This window comes from Brachyistius frenatus, unplaced genomic scaffold (genome assembly GCF_029030835.1).
Source record: "Brachyistius frenatus isolate BFR_SWC_R1_liver_20210118 unplaced genomic scaffold, ASM2903083v1 Contig_12, whole genome shotgun sequence".
Lineage (NCBI taxonomy): Eukaryota > Metazoa > Chordata > Actinopteri > Embiotocidae > Brachyistius > Brachyistius frenatus.
This window is the reverse complement of record NW_027210611.1, coordinates 6,774,845-6,795,962: the sequence shown is the minus strand read 5'-3', so window position 1 is coordinate 6,795,962 and position 21,118 is coordinate 6,774,845. Positions and strand designations below refer to the sequence as shown.

Here is a 21,118-nt window from a genome sequence, read left to right as displayed (position 1 = left end):
TGTGTGTAGATCCTGTGTATGCTGAGCTTCTGGTTGCTGCTGAGACAAACGCTCACAGAGAGACAAGAAAAACAAAAGGAGGACAGCGCCAGTCTCTCAGACGTTCATGTGGAGGATCAGAAGAAGAAGGGTAAGCCCTCTGCTCTTATTTTCATCAGATAACAGTAACTTCAGCAAAATGTTATTTTTGTTAGAAAATTCAGCCACAATGGAAGAAACTGACCAGCTATTAGTTGCTGAACTAACAACATAATATGGCTAATTAAATTGTGAGAGTGGCTGGAGAGCTTTAGCACTGATTAGCATATGTGGATGGTTGGATGATGATAAAGATTAAAGACAGAAAAGCTTCCCCTTCAGCGAAAAGATCCGATTTTAAAGAGGAAAAAAAAATAGGCCTTCATTCTTTGGTCAAATGTGTTTAAAAATAATCGAATTGAATGGATGGCAAAATGCACCGACATTTTTATAGAGGACGAAGAGTCGGAGGAGGGCGGGGAGCCGGACGTCATGCAGGTTCTCGGCGGCATGGTGATGGCTCTGCTGATCAAATACTGGATCTACATCTGCGGTGGCATGTTCTTCTTCGTCAGCTTCGAGGGAACCATGGTCATGTACAAGATCATCTACATGATGATGTTCCTCTCCTGCGTGGCGCTCTACCAGGTACCGAAACCCACCGGTGACTGAGAGTGGAGTGATCGTCGTATTCAGATGTCTTAACATAAATTAAACATTTTCTTATCTTTCCCCTCAGTTTCTTCAATTTTAAACTGATATTTTTCCACATTATTCAAATATATTCTGTGTTTTCTTGTTCAAACACGGGTAATGTTGACTGAAACCCTAAATACCACTTTTGATTTGACATATCTGTACATATTTACATAAAAATCACTATTTTAAGTATTTGAGGAATATTTTATATATTATCTTTTTAATTATTCTTTAAAGCTTTTAAGGGCAAATTTCATTTAAAAAAAAAAAATCCGTTCTCCACAGTTGAAATAGGGCTCTTTACTGTGTATTAATGTTTGTCTGTATTTCAAAATTAGCATATGTGTAGGTTGCTGTAAAGTTTCCATATTCCAAAGAAGGTCATACAATTATTACATTTACTCTGATCTAGGTGCACTACGAGCGGTGGCGCTGGATCCTGAAGTACTTCTGGATGTCGGTGGTAGTTTACACCATGTTTGTCCTCACGCTGGTCTACACCTTCCAGTTTGACGGGTCGAAAGAAACCTGGTACAATATGACGGGGATGGAAGATGAGAGGTGAGATCCACGGAGCAACTACAGGTCCTGAGAAGCAGGAAACGGATGATGCTCGCTTCACTTTTCTGGACGGGGACAGCAAACAATATAATCGGCAAACCACCCGTTTGCCTTGAGCCCAACATTTGTTTACATTTTAGTCAGTTTGCACCATTAAAAGTACACAGAGTTAGCGATTGGCATCTCTTGTTTTCAGTGTACTGGTGGATGAACAGATGACAATCTCTGGATTTATTTGATACTGAGGAAAACGTAAAAAATATGATGACTCTCTGGCGGGTTGTGAAGTCCTTTTCTATGATTTCTGGATGTTTTTTTGTTTTTTTTTAACTAAATCAGGCAACTTGTGCTTAGAGACGATCTTCTGTAACTGTAAACCATCCAGTGAAGACAGTTGCTTCCCTTTTTAACCTGAATATATTTAAATAATTCGGACTTGGGTTTTACTCATTCTCATTACTCACTCAGAAAGAAGGTGACCTCTAATTGTTTTGTTTTTTTTTTTTAATTTCATTGATGCAGCTTAAAGGACCTGGGCCTGGAGCGGGTGCATGTTTCCAGGCTGTTCACCAGGATTTTCATTCCCACTTCCTTCCTGCTGGTGTGTATTCTCCACCTGCACTACTTCCACGACCACTTTCTCCAGCTCACCGACCTGCAGGCTGTGGTGGCTAAAGAGGCGAGCACTATCTACAGGTGAGGGTCTTACTGTTTGTTTTTCTTTGATCACAGCCGCGATTGAAAGGGTGACTGTTTGTCCTTTTGTACAAAATGGTTCGTATGGGATGAGTGTTGTGGAGCACGGTGATGTGAACGGAGCAGGAGAAAGCAATTACCTCCGTGAGAAAGTATTCCAAGTTGTGTTCCTTGATCACCAACCTCAAACTTGAGCCGAGAGCAAAAAAAAACACGCGTGTAACTCAGCTGCGGATGTTAACCAACGTGCAACATACTTACTCATCAAGGTTATAGCTCCCCCCTCCGCTGTGTGAATTACTGTGTTGCACTTTGTTCTCACGTAACGGCAGCAATCTCTGAACTTTTTGATTGTACCTCGAACAAAAGTAAATGCCTCTATGCGGAGGCTGTTCACAGACAAATATTAGAAACTTTGGTCGTGAGAGTTTCTGCGGTGACCTCGTGCTTCATAACTGACGAGTAAAGTCATCGCAGATTGAGCCTCTCTCCGTAAGTCAGAGGCTATTGTTGTGCATTTCAAAGTTGTTCTCTCACTGTCTGCTGTCAGATCCCACTCCTACTTCTGGTCTCCAAATATATCACCTCATGATTCCACAAAAAGTTGAGACGGCTTTAAAAAAAAAAAAAAAAAAAAAAAGTCCCGTTGCTCGGGAATAATAACGTCTGCACGTTCAACCCGACAGACTTTAGATGGGCGTGAGCTGAAAACATTCCTCCCTTTTCATCACACAGTTCTGGACAAATCCCACTTACACACCCTAATAAAGGCCCGTTACAACCTCAACACGCCTCTGTCGTCGTGTGCCGTGTCGTGCAGCTCTGTGTCATAACACGCACATTTCACAGTCTGTGGCGTGAGGTGTTTATTGTTGTGTTGTTATTGTGGGTTTTTTTTCATTGTTTTTTTTGCTGCCGTTCGCTCGGCTCGTTTCTTTTCCCCATCTGCTTCTCTCTGTGACTCGCTGCCATCTCTCCTCTGCCGCCCTTTTTTTTTCTCACAGCCACGCTAAAGTCAGTGGGCGTGTCTATTTGATCATGAATAGGTGGGTATCTGCTCGCTTTCTGTGACATCAATCACCATCCCAGTTCCAACCTCTGAATCTCAGTTCCTCGCTCCTGTTGCAAAACGTCGTTTCCCACTAACTTATTCCTGTTTTTTTGTTTTTGAAATGATGGTACTGTACATTAATAATCTTCTGAAATATCCCAGAGTTATGTTATTTTACATGACAGGATTGAGATTCTTTTTCAGGTTTTTTTTCTTTGTTTTGCTTGTAGCCCTCTCTTGTTAGCTTTCTGGACCCCTTCTCTGAACCCCGTGCCTTTTCGAATAAAAATCAATTCAAAATTTGTTTCCTTCTGACAGACAACTTCTTTCTCAAGCATGTCTGAATCTGCAACAACTCCATCTTCCCTTCCAGTATCTTTCCAGTGATCCAATCACCCCGTCTGCTCCGAACCCCCAGAAAATTACCCCTTTCCTCTTCCCCCAAAACCACTGGAGCCCTGCGGCATTCATGCATTTTTATAAATCTACATGGATATTTATAAGGGATTTTAAGTTTCAGCCTGCTTTTTGTCAATTTCTCCCCTCACTGTTCATCTTGACTTCTGTGTAACTTTATTGTCCTGAGCAGCATCAAAGAAAAAATTCCCACTCAACAGAGCAAGTAAGTGTGACCACTGGAGTGTGAAATGCTTGCCTTTGATATGCAGCCGGTTCATGCAAGACAAACCCGAACTTAAACCGTACTCCAATTGCCTGAGAAGACTGTAAAGTCTTTTCGTGCCTCCCTTTGGTTACTATTTATCTGCTGCAAGAAGAAAATCCCTCAGACACCATAAAAAAACAACATGGTTTGTTTTAAAGAATGCAGAAAGGAATGTGCACTGCTTTTCCATTACAATGCCTGATGCAATGCTGCTCTGCTGTTCAGGTAGCAGACAGAGCTGATGAGTCCCATCCTTACATTTGCATCAGCGCCTTTTGACCATCTTCTGGATCATGTGTATGAGTTTGTGTTGTATTTATGTACTTATGAGGAACGAATGCACTGAGAATGATGAGAATGTGAAGAAAACCCTTAAATATGTGAATTTATTTTCTCTGCCAATTTCTTCAAATTGCTGCGTTCCGGTTAAAAGCTTTAAGATCAGATTCAGATTTTTTTTTTTCTAGTAAGTGTAGTTAGTGGTAGGACATGTGTTTTAAGTCAGAATGATAAATAATAAGGTTACTTTTCCGCATATAGAAATGACCTCGAGGGCTAAGACAAAAAAAACATGAACCGCAACATCACATCTCTGTTGTTGTATCTTCACTGTCTCTGCCAAAAGCCTAAAAAACCCAAGTGATAGTGGAAAAAAAGTCTGGCAGAGATTGAGTATATATATATATATATTAAAACAATAATGCCCTCAGAAATTTAGGAATGAATGGTCAAAAAGGCTCTATGTCGGAGCACGTCTAATAACACATTTAATCAAAGCAGAGCCACTTTTTCTTCTTTTATCTTCCAATAGGCAGAAAAAGGTTCCCATTACCCAACACTGCATTTTTCAATGTAATTTATATAGCTCCAAATCCCAACATCTCAGGGCACACATACATCTGTATGCACATAGTTAGGTCACAACCTTACAATATTATGGTTTGCAAAATTAGCAAAACATCAAACAACCGTCATAACAAACAACAGAAACTTATGCGACGGAATTGATCATTTATAACTATTTACCATTTATAGATTTGGCAGCTCTTGAAACGATTCTGCTGGGAGAACTAATCTCATAATGAATACCTTTTAAAAACATTAGATCTCAGTAGAATCAACAATACTAAGAGCACATCAGGAGGTCGGGCCAGTAAAAGGGGGCTGCAGTAGGAAACAGTGTTGCTCTAGCAGCAGAGGAGTCACTGATGTTGAAGCACCAAGAAAGCAGCTAATTCGAGTGATGAGCAACTTTAGTGCTGTGCACAAACTCACATAATGTTCCCTATATCAGGCAAGTCAACAAGTAGCTACAACAGTTTTTATCGCAACGAATTGTTCGTCGAATTTTGATGCGATGCAGACGTGTTACTTACTTTTGGGACAAAAGTGTGAATCGCAACTCTGTAAACCGTTTTCAAAACCTGCCCCTGAAAAAACAAAAGAAAAAACAAAAATGCTTCGATTCACATTATGGGGTCAAAAAAAAAAAAAAATCCAGAAGTTACTAAAGGTCCTCATAAGTATATAAATACAGATGTGTGTGAGAGTATATGAGCTCATATGTGTCTTTTTTGTGAATTACTTCTCACGTGTCTTCAGACTGGTGCACCCGGATGGCAGCCTGGCGGACCTCACCATGCTCAGCGCCAGCTCGGTGGACGCAGCGCTGCCCAGAGAGGAGGAGGAGCCTCGTGAGAAGCAGGAGGAGCAGGGTGAGTGGGGGTCGGAGAAAGAGAAGCAGCAGGCCCTGGTGGTGGTGATGGATGAGGCTGACCTGACTGGCGTGAAGCCCAGGAGCTTCTCCGACCCGCGGCTGTCCAGCACGGAGGAGAGCCACCACTGCAGTGTGGGGACCGAGCCAGAGCCGAGCACCGAGCAGAGCTCAGGTAGAACGATAGCAGGTCAACAAACCTCAACACGCCAGTAAAGATAAACATTTTAGGCCTGCAACAAATTATTATTATTGTCCTTTATTGTTGACTACTTTCTTGATTGGCCAAACTAATCAAAGTTAAGGAAGCTGCCCTCCATTTCATTTGCCCAAAAAGTAAACAATCATGAAATCTTAAATTTGGTGACAGCATTATCAGACAAACATCTACTGTTGTGAAAATTTAAGTTAAGTCCATTATTGTAAAAAGAAATGTTATTAAAAATGGTCGGATAAGATAGGAAATACTGTTAAAGGTTCAGTTTCTATGCGGTATATCAGAACAAGATCAAAGGTGTGATCAAAATAGTGAGGGTTTACTTACATTAAAAAAAAAAAAAGCCGATTCAGTGCAGTAATAAATTAAATACAGTGGAGTGGACGATACACAACAATGCGACCGCAGGGAGAAGACAACTCAAAGAAAGAAATCCGTTTGATTAATAACAACTTATCTAGAAGCTACGCTTTTATAAATGGGAAATGAGATTTAAAGCCAGAATATTTAACTATGCTAATAACTTAACTTCCTCGTCCCAGCCTCCTCCCCTCCAACACTCTCACCATTCACTCATGCTGATGAAAAAGCAGATGGTAAACGCAACCAGTTGGCAGCTCCTCCGTATTGTGGTTTTCATTGGGTTTTTGATGTGCTTCATGCTTTGCTGCTGTTTTTTTTTTATATGGTTTTCACAAAGAATTCTGGTGTGTAAACTAACAAAAAAGCACAACGACCCCCAAGGAAGTTTCCAAGAAGCACAGGGTTTGAAAAAACATACAATTGTGCAGTTGTTAAACACTTAATAAAAACACCTCACTGCTACCTCACAGCGTGACATGATTGTGATTGGCCCGTCTTCTCACCCCAAATACGACATAGCAACGTCGCTAGAGAAACATATGAGCATTTCCCAGCATGCTGTCTTCCTTCGTAACTTGTGAGAATAAAACAACCAAGTTTGATCGTTCCGGTTAAAATATTTACTTTTGATAAAACATGCAGTTTTGGAACATTTAAATATAGACAGGTAAAGATAGACAAAATGAGTCCAAACCAAGTGCACAAGGTGGGAAGTATATACAACTATTTCAACCCATGGATGCTTCTTTGTTAATATTTTAATCAGGCTTTGAAGACTGAAACTGTATATTAGCTCGTCTGAAGTGAACCCCCATAAACCTTTGGGCTGCGGTGCATCGCACCAGTTGCACCGTCCACAAATCACTACCTCATAATCAGTTTAAAGAATGTACATTCCTCTTTATACCGACTGTAGATGCATCATAGAGACACGCTTAAGTTTTACTTGGCATGTACTCAATATCATATAATCACGCAAACATATAGATGTTGCATGTCGGTACTGTCTTTTCCAATTTTCCTCAATTATATCTGAGACAGAAACCAATATCCAAACATATTTATGTCATAAACTAGTTGAAATTATCATCAGACCGTTTTTATTTTTTTTTTTTAAGAGGCTGAGCACATCGCAGATTTGTATTTAAAAGCTTCAGCATCTCATGTGAGATTTTGTGATACCGAGTCTGTTGTTTTTCTCTCCAAAGTAAATAATAGCTTCCTGCATTACTCACTGCTCGCTGTGTTTACAGCTGAGATTCACATGGGCTGTGATGTAGCCGCACTCAGCACTTTCTGTTTGAGCGTAGAGACCCTTTTTCTCTCAGATCCCTCTCAGCCTGTAGCTCTCCTCAGACGTTTGTAGCATCCAATTATTAAAAGCCAACCGCTCTGAGCTGCTGCCCAACTATCTGCCGCCTGCCCTCCCAGCAGCCAGTCGTTTATCACCGCGAGAGATGTTGTAAAAATCAGTTGTAGTGCAGATTTTGGGTTCAGCAGATTTATCTCCAGTTTTTCTGTTCTGACACGCCACGTAGCTCAAGTGCTCACTTTCACCCACTACATCTTTCTGTAAGGCCAACCAAAGCTGCACCATTAGCATATTTACGCAGACAGTCGAGCTGGTCTTAAATTAAATTGTATTTTATATACACAGAAAATAAAATAGGTGATAAAATAACCCTGCAGGACCTCTACGTTTATAATGAGCTGTAGGCTATACGCGCTATATGCTCTCTCAGAGTTTCTTATCCAAACAATGAGGCCTCTATTAAAACCTGTGATAATATGGCTTTTGTAAAGGCATGCACCCACTACCACACTGTGGCTGGAGTTTTTATATCCTGTATGGGAATATAAAACCAAATATTAAGTCCTCATTCACAGCTAGTTAAAGCAGCAGTTTGGAATTTGCTTGTTAATCCATATTTTAAGTGTTTAGATCAATCTTGATGCGCTGCATATTGAAAAAAAATACATACGCAAACCTTTAGCAGCTTGATAATACATGTAAAACCTTAAATTCACTATGTTGCTCGTCAATTTAAGAAGGTGTACATGTTGCAAATTTGTCTTTTCTCACTAAAATGCAGGAAGTCACACAGATAGTTCCACTCATGAGGTTTAAATCGTTAAACACACACAAAAAAGCTGAATTTCTCCCTGATACTTTTTTTTCCGTTACAAACCTTTTGTAAACTGCAGATGATTTACATGGTTGGTGCTTGTGATAATTTAAATGATTTATTCAGGATTTTTCCTTGATTAGCAGTCAAATCATTTGGTCTATAAAATGTTGGGAAATAGTAAAAAAAAAACAACTCAGAGCCCCAGGTGACATTTTTGTGCTTTCAAATTCAGACGAGGGAAACCAGAAAAATATACATTTGCAAAGCTGTAACCACAGATTTTTGGGCATTTGTCCTTGAAAAGTAAGGATTATAGTACGTGTCCCCTCCATCTGAAAGATAAATTTGAAAACACAAAAGCTAAAAAGAATAAAAGATATAATGGTGTTTGAACAGGGGACACACTGCTGTAATTAAGAGCTGAAACCTGGAAACACGTTCCATTTACTCCTCTTCTTTCTTCTTGTTGTTGCTCCGTCTGAGTGTATCTGGTTTTTATCTGGTGTTCTTCAGATCTGAAGAATAAATGGCACCTGGTGGTCGACCGTCTGACGGTGCTCTTCCTCAAATTCCTGGAGTATTTCCACAAGCTGCAACTGTTCATTTGGTGGCTGCTGGAGATCCACATCATCAAGATCGTGTCCTGCTACATCGTTCTGGTTTCCGTCAACGAGGTATGAAAGCTTGTGATTCCTCAATAGGGAGTCAGGCCTGCGTGGCATTCGGATTTAATTTGATTTTACTGGTCTGCTTTACCATGAACTTTACCCCCAATAAATTTGTTAAATGCATTTCCTTCCTCATAAAACAAAATTGTAAAGCTGGGTTTTCAGTATTCAGAATTTTTCATTCCTATTTGCTTGCTACTAATCTTCTTTTTACCTTTTATGGCACGTCGCAGCATCCAGTATCTTCTTGTACTACTGCGGTTTTATGGTGATTTTATTTCTCAGATATATAAATAAAGTTGACTTCTTGCAACAATGAGCAAACTTCAACCAATTCAAAATTAACCAGGACTGAAGCTTTTTTAGTTTTATCTGTGCATTTTTATTTTTTATTTGACACAGGACTTGTTTTTCATATAAAGTCCTGTGTAAAAGTGTTTTGAAACTCATAGTACTAAAGAATATTGATGTTAGTAGTTATATCAGGACGAGCAGAAGGAGAATGTCAGTGGAAAATGGCTTTATGTGAGCAGGTTTTTTTGTCCTCATCACCTGTATTGTCTGTTGTGCAGGTGTCTTTGTTGAACTTTGTGTTCCTGGCATCCTGGGCCTTTGCGTTGCCCTACAGCCAGTACCGGCCCCTTGCCTCTAGTGTTTGCACTGTCTGGACGTGTGTCATCATCGTTTGTAAAATGTTGTACCAGCTGAAGTCTATAGACCCCAAATCCTACTCCAAGATCTGCGTTATGGTAAATATTATCAGTTAATCCTTCTCAAAACCAAGTTGTTTACGTGATACACTGTTTAGCACCTTCCATATTATCCTTAATGACAATCAAACTAAATATGTCCTTTTGAAAGATTCTTCTCTAAAACTTGGTGTACATTGTGCATTTATTGCACGACATACCTCGTATTCACAATCATTTCGATTCATATAAATGACTACATCAAGAATTTATGAGATTTTAAGTACAATTGTAGCACAAACTTTCATCAGAGTCAATAACATTTTCTGCTTCTGTCCACAGCCAAACTACACAATAGCGGAGAGTGAAGAGATGAAGGACTCTCTGCTGTATAAGGCACCTGTGGATCCGGCCAACTGGGTGGGCTTGAGGAAATCTGACGACCTGCTGAGCTACCTCAGGGTGAGTAGTTCATCACCTTAAAGAGGGCACCACACACAGGGAGTCCTTAATACAATGAGACTTTAAATAAAAGTTGATATAGTTTCCGGGTCTACAAAATGAGGCCGATGCGGAAGTGCCATGAACTGCAATACCACAGAGTGCCAATAGGGGTTGGCCCCAAAAAACTCCGGCTCCATAGACTCCCATTCAATTGCTATCATGAAATACAAAGTCAGTACATTTATTCCACAAGTCATAACAATGTTATTAGCTAAAGTCCTTCCTTCTTATTAGTTTTCTGGTGGTCCATCTGAAAATAATCTTATCATTAATTGGGTATTAGGCCTCAAAAGCTGTATTTTTGGGTGTGTGTCTGTTTGATTGACAGGCCAGTCAGGTTGCAGGTATGGGTAGGCGGAGCATCGTGTCATCAGGTTCCCAATCAGAGTTTACAGAGTATTGGGTGACAATATTGTTGGTTGCCGCTTGGTTATAAACATTAAAAGTACCATAAGGAGTTACTTATTCATAATTTTATGAATTGGATTTAATTTTCTTGAGCTCACATCACAGCATATCAGAAAAACGTCACTTTACACGTTCACTGGTTGAAGTGACTTGATGCAGAGGGCTTTTTATTACTTTCAACAAATCTCACAATAAGACCAAAACCATTCATACTCCCAGGTCTTCCTCTATAACCCTCAGCCAGCCAATTTATTCCCATTCAATATATAAATCTTTAAAAACGTGTTGTGAATGCACCGTTTCATTTAAAACAGGGTTACGTAATTTCCCCTCTAACCATGTGTGCAGAACAACCTATTGATGCTGGCCCTGCTCGCCTTCGAGGTGACCATCTACCGCCATCAGCAATACTTCAGACTGAGGAACAAACTGTCAACTCCGGCCGCCAGGATCATCTTCCACAACATCACACGGCAACACCTGGACATCGGCATCATCTGCTTCATCAAATACTTCATCAACTACTTCTTCTACAAGTTCGGACTTGAGGTAGAGAGCGTACTGAAGTAGAAGTAGCCGAGCACCGTGCTCCTGTCGCTTCATGTGTCTTCTCCTCTCGTGTCTTTCCCTCAGACTTGCCTGCTGCTGGTGGTCAATGTCATCGGACAGCGAATGGACTTCTACGCCATGCTTCATGCCTTCGCCCTGATCGGGGTCATGTTTAGACGCAGAAGGAAAGCCATCGCTGAGATCTGGCCCAAGTACTGCTGCTTCCTGGCCAGCATGCTGACTTTCCAGTACTTTGTGTGCATCGGGTTCCCACCTGCAGCCTGTAAAGGTTTGTGTGGTCCAATAGGCCAGATTGTACTCACAGTAACTCATAGAAAGTTAACATTGAGTCCTGGTGTGGATACCTGACAGGTCAAACTCTCTAGAATAGGCAGACTGGGCAGCGCAATATCAAGCTGTAAACAACTCCTGCTGTCTTTTCACCATGACAAAGCATTTTTTATGAAGACAAAATCCTCGATGATTCATCCCCTGATGCATTAGGGAGATTACACACAGTCATCTGTGCAAAGAAAAATATCTATTAAAAAGAATAATCTTTCCCACTTGTCTTATGATGAGCCTTTTATGACGTGTGAAGTTGTATTTCTTGTTGATTATTTATTGTCTTTTGTAGCATGAAGCTGGACAAGTGAAATTGTTTTGATTTGATGAGAAATTGTATTATTATTTTAATTACAGTTAAATCCAGAAATGTCTTTTTTTAGTCATTGTAATAATCACTTAATTTATCAAATGTCAAAATTCAGTGAAAATTTGCTTATTTCTGACATTTGAGAAGCTGTCAACAACAAAATTTTTGGCATTTTTGCTTTATAAATAAAGTATTATTCATCAGTATATATATATAACAGTAACATTCAGCTTTACTGTCGTTGATGACTTAGCTGAAACTGTCCATGTTGTTTCAAAGTGATCTCACCTGGATCTTGAAGTTGGCTCCATATTACTTTGTAATTATATTCTTATGACATTGTAAGATCAAAATGAGTTGATTCACAATATACCAGTGTGTAAAACGTAAGTATCGTCGTCCAGACTTGTTTTAAGGCCTCCATTTGTTTCACGTACTCACAAAACTGCATCCTCAAAGAACAACAGCACATCACATTAAAACTGCAGTTCTTCTGTCTTAGTGATGTACTTTTTTCTTGTGTTATTTGTCAGCATGTCAGGTCTTTTATTGCCAGTCCTGTCTTCTTAAAGTTCGCCACAAATAAACCTGACATTTTTATGTTGTGTGTGTACGTTTGTCTGATGATAATGTTTTCCTTCCAGACTATCCCTGGAGGTTCCCAAAATCCATGACAGACTCCAACGTGGTCAAGTGGCTCTATGTTCCAGATTTCCACACCAAGCCGGATCCAATATTTCTTATCTGTACGTTTTCCAGTTAAACAGGAGTTAAAGAAACCTCTATCTTTGGTGGAGGATATATTCCGATCTTTAAAGTAAAAGCAGCAATACTGTGCAATGAAATTCCTCCATTATAAGTCATTTAAAAGTCCCATATTGAACATGTCACTCAAGTAAAACTGTGAAAACTCTTATATATCATATTCGTGGATTATTATTACTGTAGCATTATTGAGTAAGAAGCATTTTCCTGCTCTATTTTATATACTTCAGGGTAGTTTTAACTGCAACAATGCATCATATTTTACAAGTTTTGTATATATTACTGGAATCTGAAAAGTTCAGTAACTAAACCTGTCAAATACATGTAGTAGATTAAAACAGTGCAATAGCTGCATCCAAATTGTAGGAAATAAAATATCTTAAATTTGTGACTCAAGTACGGTCAAATACTGTGAATATGCCACACAGTAAATAAACCATCTTTATGATGATGATTTAATGCTATTTTGAGCTAATTTCAATTATGTTTACTGATTTTTTTTTTTAATATCTGATATAACAATTACAAATCTATTCTCCTCTGGTCTCCTCTCCTCTCCTCTCAGATGACTTCATATTGCTGCTCTGTGCCTCTCTCCAGAGGCAGGTCTTTGACGACGAGAACAAGGCAGCGGTTCGCCTCATGGCCGGTGACAACGTTGAGATCTGCAGAGATCTGGACGCGGCCTCCTTCAGCGTCCACAACCCCGTCCCCGACTTCATCCACTGCAGGTACAGACACTCACACTGACTCATTGTTATATTCCCACTGCAGCAGGAAGTGGCCTTTTTCATTTGTATTAGGGATAAATGGACACAGTATATTGCAATAGTCGCACTTTCAAATGATTTTCAACCTTCAAATTCGATTTTTTTTATTAGATTCACTTGAAACTGTTGTCAGCATTTGGGTGCCATTGGTTGGCTTAGCCACCATTAACACAGACGACACCAGGCTGAAATGGAAAGGAAGTGAAGCAGCCAGCTTAATTGATGCTTAATGATGTTCGGATGCTGACAATAAAGTCAAAACTGAAAACTGTTCCACGCAAGTGGTGCTATTAAAAACTATTCATTTGAGGATCTTGAGTGTCTGGGTATATTCAATGCTTTTTAAAGCATTTTATAGTGAAATATTAAATATAACTTTATGACCTAAAGGTTTTAACGATGAAGAAATATAATTTTGTTCCATTCGTCTTGGTTTTATTTTACCCGGACCTTTCCTCCATATCTCTCTCTCTGTCTGCATCTCTGCTGTCTGTCAGATAAAGACAAAGACATATCTTAAAGTTAAAAAGCATGATGGCTGCTGAAGTGTCTTTAAGCAAGACATTAAACACCAAGGTGCTCCTGGTGGACAGGTAGACATCTTCCATGTTGGCTCGCTGCCACCTGTGTGCAAGAGTGTGAATGAGAGATGAATTTTACACTCTGTAAATGCACTTTAAAACGGTGTGAAGTGAAAAGGACTTTTACAGGACTTGCAACGACCCTCCGAATGATTCAGGCTGTGAACGCCACCTTTTTTTTCTTCTCAATTTTGTATTCATTGCAATACAAAAGACAATGCACTAGCAAACAAAAGTAAAATAACGAGATGACCAAACGGAGTGAGGTTCTGTTGCAGAAATCTTGACAGGCAGGAGGATACATTTTCCAGAGAAAAGTAATCTACGAGAAGGTTTTTTTTCAGTGTGTAATGCGTACGATGTTCATTAGGATAGTTTTCTCTAACTCTAACTTTTAACCCATGATGCTGTTTATAAGGGCCAGAAATTATGTGAATAACATTTTTACTGTTTCTCATTCGACTGTGCTAAAACTGAAGTTGTACATTTTGATAATCGAAACTTATCACATACTGGAGGGCCTCGTAACAAATGGTTGCACATTCAAATCCACTCACAGTCAGGTTCATGTGGATTACAGAAAACAATATTGATCTTTCTCCCCAAATTTCAATAACATATAAAGGTACCGACTGAAAATCCTTTCTGATCACTCCATTTCTTTCTCCGGCTCGGAGGCCCACTGAGTAGAAAACTGTTGTACTTGGCAGCTAACTGTGTAACTGTAGAAATCTTAAGTGGGGTGGTGCTGAATAAGAAGCTCTCTCAGCGAATCCTCTATCCTAGATAAATAAAAGTGGGAAAAACACTGACAGTCGCTCATATCAGACGTGTAGTGAGAGATGTCACTAAATACCCACTGTGTACATTATGTGCAGATCCAGAGCTAGATACTAACTTTGCTCATAGAAAAGAGTGAACAGAGGATTTTTAAAAAAAACAGCGAGAGCATCCTGACCTGTCCGTACTCATTGATTATGTGCTCTTCACATTCCACTGTTTTGATGCGCAAAGTGGACAAGTCTTTTATTAACGCACTCTGTGTCCATCAACAAGCGTTGGTGGGGAAAGAGAGAGCTGCAAAGCCCGTCTGTCCGCGCCGCAGCAGCTCTGCACTTATTCCATCGTTTCCCTCCAGGATCGAATTACGGATACGGGGTGGGGGTGGGGGAGAGGGGGTTGGGAGTGGGAATCCATAATCCTCAAAAACACTCTGTCCGTCACTCCGCGACTCAGACGCTTTTGCCCTGTACTCTAACTCAATAAATAGCTTTTAAGTATGGAAAAGGTATTTTCTCCCCCCTGATGAAGAAGGACACTCACTCAGCTGTTCCGGCCCCTTCAACGCGTCCGTCCAAACCCACTTCATCAGAGCTGCTTCCTGAACAGCGCTGTTGTGGTCCCATGTCCATCAAACGAATGCGCACGCTGCATCCTATGTTTTCACTCCACACGTCATGATAATGGGCCATGCACAGGATCCGTGCACATGCTTTTAACATGTTGGAGACACCCAGAGGACATGCAGGAGTGTACCTGTGCGGAGCGACAGGATCGGGTTACAGCTCTGTTTCACCGTCATTGATCAGACTCTTACCCGTGCCCTGACGCCAAGTCCTACACTAAGTGTGATTGATGAGGTGATTAGGCACACAGCAACAGAAGGAACTGAAATGTTGTTTTGACTTTTATTATGTGGTAAACATGCATCCTCACCTGTCTCAGTAGCTGGCGGGGGTCCACTTGTCTGCTTCCAGCGTCACGGGACTACAATCAGCTCATGAGCTTTGTCCATCTCCTGTCAATGGAGATGTGAGGATATATGTTTATTCTTGAGTTTAGGAGCAAACATTTTGACTAAAGGATTTTTATCTGAAGGTCCAATCACAAGCTTTTCAACAGCATCTAATGGTAAATCGTGTGTGTGTTCGTGGGGTTGGCTGTATGGAAGTATGGATTGTAGAGAGATGGCTGAAAACTGTGGTCAAAGCTATCAAGTCAACCTTCAGTTAGTATTATTGTGTCAAATGAATTAAAATGTGCTTAATGTATAATATTTACCAAAAAAACAACAACCTGACTCCTAGTTGTAATATCAGGGAATTTGTGAACCTCAGAAAGGTTAAAATGACCACGAATGACTTTTCAACGTAAAATAAATTAGAAGAAAGTTGTAGTTTGCATCCATATCTCTTGACTCATAAAATATATGAATTGTTCTTGAGTTATGATCTTGAAAAATGGCCAGAAAAATATTTTTTTGCAAAACATTTTGATGTCACAATGAAATTGACCTTTGACCTTTTGGAAATAACAAGTCACCATTTCACCTTTTAACCCTTTTAGACATTAGTGTCAAATTTTGCTATAATTACAGTATAAATTTGTGAATTATGGCCACAAACATGTTTTGTGATGTGGACAGAGTGATGCTGACATTTGACCTTTGGCCAAGACACCTGAATCAGTTTCATCTTTGAGTTCAAATGAAAATCTGTGCCAAATCTGAAGACATTTCCACAAGATGTTCCTGAGATATATTTGCATTCACGATAACAGTATGTATGGACGTTGAAAGATCTAAATTTAAATTTCCTTATTGAAGAACATCACCTACTGGTTACTGGTTTCCATTCACACGCTGCTCTCGTCATCTCTAGGTCCTACCTGGACATGCTGAAGGTCATCATGTTCAGCTACCTGTTCTGGTTTGTCCTCACCATCATCTTCATCACTGGCACCACACGGATCAGCATCTTCTGCATGGGTTACCTGGTGGCCTGCTTCTACTTCCTGCTGTTTGGGGGCAAGCTGCTGCTCAAGCCAATCAAAAAGATCCTCCACTACTGGGACTTCCTGATCGCCTACAACATCTTCGTGATCACCATGAAGAACATTTTCTCTGTGAGTAATCTGTGACGAAGTGATTGTGAGGATAGAAAAAGAATCCTTGTACTCACATCCGTCTGCATAAATGTGTGTGAAAAAAAAAATCACACAACAAAATCTTTTATTCTAAATAATGAATGATAAAGAGTACACGTTTTAAAATGATGGCACATATTTATGAATTCAGGCTTACTAGCGTTTCATTCGTTATGTTTAATTTTGGTAATCTTTCTATAAAAATAAATGTTATGTCTTGTTCGTAGATCCTGGCTTGTGGCTACATCAACACCCTGATTCTCAACCAGTGCTGGATGATCCAGCTGCTCAGTCTGGCGTGCACCATCAAGGAATACAACATTAACACGGACCAGAAAAACCGACGTGAGTGGACTCAGCATTTTACTGTTACTGTTTTACATACGTGGTGAGTTGTTCGTCTCAGTCTTTTTTTAAGAGCTTCCACTGGTGGCCTGTCAGTGTGATTTATTGCTGCAGGTTGTGTGTCCAACAGTGTCTTTCCTCAGAAGTTGAAATTAAACCCACACCCTTGTTTATTTTATTTCATTTTTTTTTTTTTTGGTCCAATTTTTCAGGCCAATAGAGCTTTTTTTTCACAGCAGACATTTGTCAAAATGTTGTCATTGTAGGAAAAAGCACTGGTTTACTGATGATGGCTGCATCCTGCTTTAATTAAATAACACTTAATGGAACTTAGCTGTCATTAATACACCTGTGCTTTCGCTTCAAGTAAAAATATTTGGCGTGAAATATGTCAAATTAGTTTAGTGTCTTTATCTTCTTCCTTCAGAGACACTGATACACAGTGAGTTAATATGCTATATTAATACTCCGTGAAATCGTAATAAGTATCATGCACGATCAAAAAATAACTTTGTTGAGAGTCTGTGTAATTTACTCTCATAAATGTCCTGACTTCAGTCTGTGATTAGAACTTATCACTGTCATCTTCACTACTTCAAATATTGTCATTTTGTTAATGAGTTATTTTACATCAGCCGCACAGCTGCTCTAAGAGAGGGATTGAAATTAATTTCCGTCCATTGAGAATGTCAATCACTTTACCATTTATTGTGGTGTATAGACATTGATTTTACGGGATGAATTTTTGATGTGAACGCCTGTGTTGGATGTGTATTCCAGCCGCCGAAGAGTACTGTGAGCTGCCCAAAGATGACGCCGGGATCATCTGGGACAGTATCTGCTTCGCCTTCCTGCTGCTGCAGAGACGAGTCTTCATGAGCTACTACTTCCTCCACGTGGTGGCCGATATCAGAGCGTCACAGATCCTCGCGTGCAGGTACTCGACTGAGCCCGACATAAACGCTGTAAATGGGAAGGTCACTGATTTGATTCTGGAACCTTTTTATTCAAGGCCGCAGCTCCCGTAATCAGACCCCAGATTCATTTTAACAGGTGTAACAAACAATGTTCGCTCCTGTGTTGAATTGCAATCACTGCTAGAAAGACACCATGATTATGTTGCTGGTTCCATCTGTGCTTTTCCTGCGGTAACTTCAAAGGTTTGCTGGAAAAATAATTATAAATTTGATTAATTAGAGAACATTTCAGAAACAATTGTGCTCTGATTCTAAAGTATTAAAAAAAAAAAACTCTGGAAGTTTGAGCAAAATTTAACTTTCATTGCATAACGGAGAGTCATGAGAAACATGCATACAAACAACATGCTGCTCATGTTCTTGATAATCAGCTTTGATTTTTATCTCCGTGTGTGTGTGTGTGTGTGTGTGTGTGTGTGTGTGTGTGTGTGTGTGTGTGTGTGTGTGTGTGTGTGTGTGTGTGTGTGTGTGTGTGTGTGTGTGTGTGTGTGTGTGTGTGTGTGTGTGTGTGTGTGTGTGTTTCAGAGGGGCGGAGCTTTTTCAGGCCACCATCGTGAAGGCGGTGAAAGCCCGACTGGAGGAGGAGCACAAATCTGTGGAGCAGCTGAAGAGACAGTGAGACTCCAAATGTTTAACCTTTGTGTTATTACGTAACGCTGAGTCTGTGGTTTTGGTGTGTGTACAACACGTGATTTGACACAACATTTAGGTTACGTTTTTAGTACGAATAACTTTAAATGACATAAGCACATTTATTTAGATCTACTCCAGGACAGAGGCCAAAGAGCATGGGCAAGAATTTATATTTATCATGGAAATATAAATTTCTATGGTATTTCTAATATACTTTTCATCTGTCTTTCTGGTCGTGGGATATTTATATTTTATTGACATTTTTCCAAGTTGCCCATTAGATGCTATGATTGGTTGTTTTCCTTTTATCCTAAATTAAAAGGTGCTATTTGATATTTTTCCTAATGTCACTGTCAACAAATCCCATGAAAAGATCAACTAAAAGTTTGTTTCTCAATACTTCCTGTTCTTTATCTTTTTTTCATTTTATTCTTTTGTTCTCATAGTTATGTCAGTTATATTAACATTTCTGTTTGTTTTCTGCATTTTCTGTTTTATCCCTTCACCGCGCAGGTATTTTTTAAAGTGTCTCTATTACAGGACTATCTTTTTTTTTCCTGCTTTAATTTTTTTTTTTTCAAATTAAAAATTGTTTGTGATATGTTGCAAACATATCTTTCCATTTTTAATAACGTTAAAAACTCAAACAGGAATAATTAGGGACCATCTTTGGGAATATTTTTTGACTATTTTCACGCTGATGTGTGTTTAATAGGTTTTTAGACAATAACTGAGCTCAGAGGAATCAAGGCTTCGGATGCACTTCTTGTCAGGTCAATTTATTGTTGTTTATTTAATGGGATTTGCTGACAATAAGTACATAAAGAATATCACCAGACTGTGAGTTAAATTAAAACAGTATGCTTACATCTCTTTCAGGATTTTGATTATGTTTGATGGGTTTCATCAGGTCTAATTTAAGCAATAATTAAGTAAACATGATTCAAAAAAACTTAAAAGCATCTGCTGGCTCAGTCTTTATTGTCTTAATATTATCGTACTACATAAAGGCAAAGCATTTCCTCCACTTATAGTTACCTCAAGAGTCACTCATGGCCTCTGCTAATATCCACTCACCCTCTCTAATGACCACGGATACATAAAATACAGTAACTTCCATATGAAGCCTGGAGATGTTTGTTGTGATGTTCCTCCGTGTCGATACTTTGCGTCTCTTCACCGTCTCTCTGATCTAATCAGGATGGAGCGCATTAAGGTGAGACAGCAAAAGTTTAAGAGAGGCAAAGAGAAGATGCTCAGCCTGACGCAGGAGAATGCAGACGGACAGACGATCGTCCAGCCCGAGGAGGAGGAGGAGGAGGAGGATGATGATGATGGTATGAAAAAGCGTGCCGGCGCCGGGCCTCACATTGTGATGTAGAAGTATATGATTGCTAGTAGAGCTCGAGGAAGCTGGACGTGAGTGTAATTTGATGACAGAATGCAGCCATGTTGTGTAATAATGTCTCTTCCATTAGTATCAGAGCAGCTTCATGTCGTTATAATGTGCCTTGAAGTTTGCAAAGAATTGATTTTCTTATTAAATGCTGCCTTGATGTATTTGTGGAATTTTAGGAGCACATCGAACGAAAGCCAAGACCAAAAAAAAGCAGTGGTGGAGGCCGTGGGTTGACCATGCTTCCAGTAGGTTGACCCCCCCAACAAACTCCCTTTTTTTCTCTTCCTCCACTCTGATTGGCCCTTGTGTCCTTGACCAGAATGCTGAGGATTCCCATACTGCTCCTGGGCTCTGAAGGCACCAACATAAAGCAGCTTTCCACACTCCAGTCTTTAATCCTTTTTCTGCCTATTTAAGGATCCTTCTTACCTGAAGCTCTCGAGAAAACTTTACAGTTCAGCCACTTCAGTTTAAAGATGACCCATAAACCAGTGTCAGTATCTGCAGAGCAGGGTTGCCTTAAATAGACACGATGAAGAAAAAGAAAATGACTGGAGGGTTTGTTTCTTGACGTTGTTTAAAACATTAACTTTGTCATTGGTCTCACCTAAAGAGCCCACAGTAGAGAATCTCTCTGTTGTAAAACATATTCAAGCAAAGACATGAAGTCTGCCCACCTTTATTCTCAGTACTGGAATAAAGGAAGAAGGGTTTGTTCATTCTTTGCCTGCAGACATGATCGCTAAACAGGTGAAAATCAAACAGCAGCTCTACAAGTGATCAAATATGTAAAAAAAACAAACAAGTGAAGGCCTTTACGGTCACGTTGTGGTAGAAAAAAAAACAAAAAACCACTAGCTCTTCTATGACTCGATGCAGCGGTTGCCTGTTTGGTTCGAGCTCATGTCTCATTTCGTACTCCACCCCACATGACATTTTCAAATTATTTCCTCATTTTTATCTCTTTGTCATTTGATGTTTCATCACCATTTTCCCAGCATCCTCCCTAATCTCCTGCCCACCGCAGTTCTGTTCAAGGACATAAGTCAGCCTCTTCTATCCCATTGCTTCTAACATTTAACTACTGTAGACTGGAGTCCAGTAACTTAATGGCGACTGCGAAGTGAGAACTTTAAAC

General features: G+C 39.8%; 1 protein-coding gene across 1 annotated transcript in view; it reads left to right on the top strand.

Moving 5' to 3' along the window:
• Positions 1-21,118, top strand: part of LOC138617449 (piezo-type mechanosensitive ion channel component 2) — a 76,612-nt gene that overhangs the window by 36,919 nt on the left and 18,575 nt on the right. The window contains exons 14-31 of the mRNA XM_069692490.1: positions 10-130; positions 473-666; positions 1,130-1,278; positions 1,801-1,974; positions 5,292-5,578; positions 8,626-8,786; positions 9,353-9,529; positions 9,812-9,931; positions 10,730-10,930; positions 11,015-11,219; positions 12,230-12,331; positions 12,916-13,081; positions 16,362-16,605; positions 16,854-16,971; positions 17,752-17,908; positions 18,474-18,563; positions 19,782-19,918; positions 20,157-20,225. Coding sequence (XP_069548591.1) covers positions 10-130; positions 473-666; positions 1,130-1,278; positions 1,801-1,974; positions 5,292-5,578; positions 8,626-8,786; positions 9,353-9,529; positions 9,812-9,931; positions 10,730-10,930; positions 11,015-11,219; positions 12,230-12,331; positions 12,916-13,081; positions 16,362-16,605; positions 16,854-16,971; positions 17,752-17,908; positions 18,474-18,563; positions 19,782-19,918; positions 20,157-20,225 — 2,872 coding nt within the window. The remainder of the gene's footprint in view (positions 1-9; positions 131-472; positions 667-1,129; positions 1,279-1,800; positions 1,975-5,291; positions 5,579-8,625; positions 8,787-9,352; positions 9,530-9,811; positions 9,932-10,729; positions 10,931-11,014; positions 11,220-12,229; positions 12,332-12,915; positions 13,082-16,361; positions 16,606-16,853; positions 16,972-17,751; positions 17,909-18,473; positions 18,564-19,781; positions 19,919-20,156; positions 20,226-21,118) is intronic.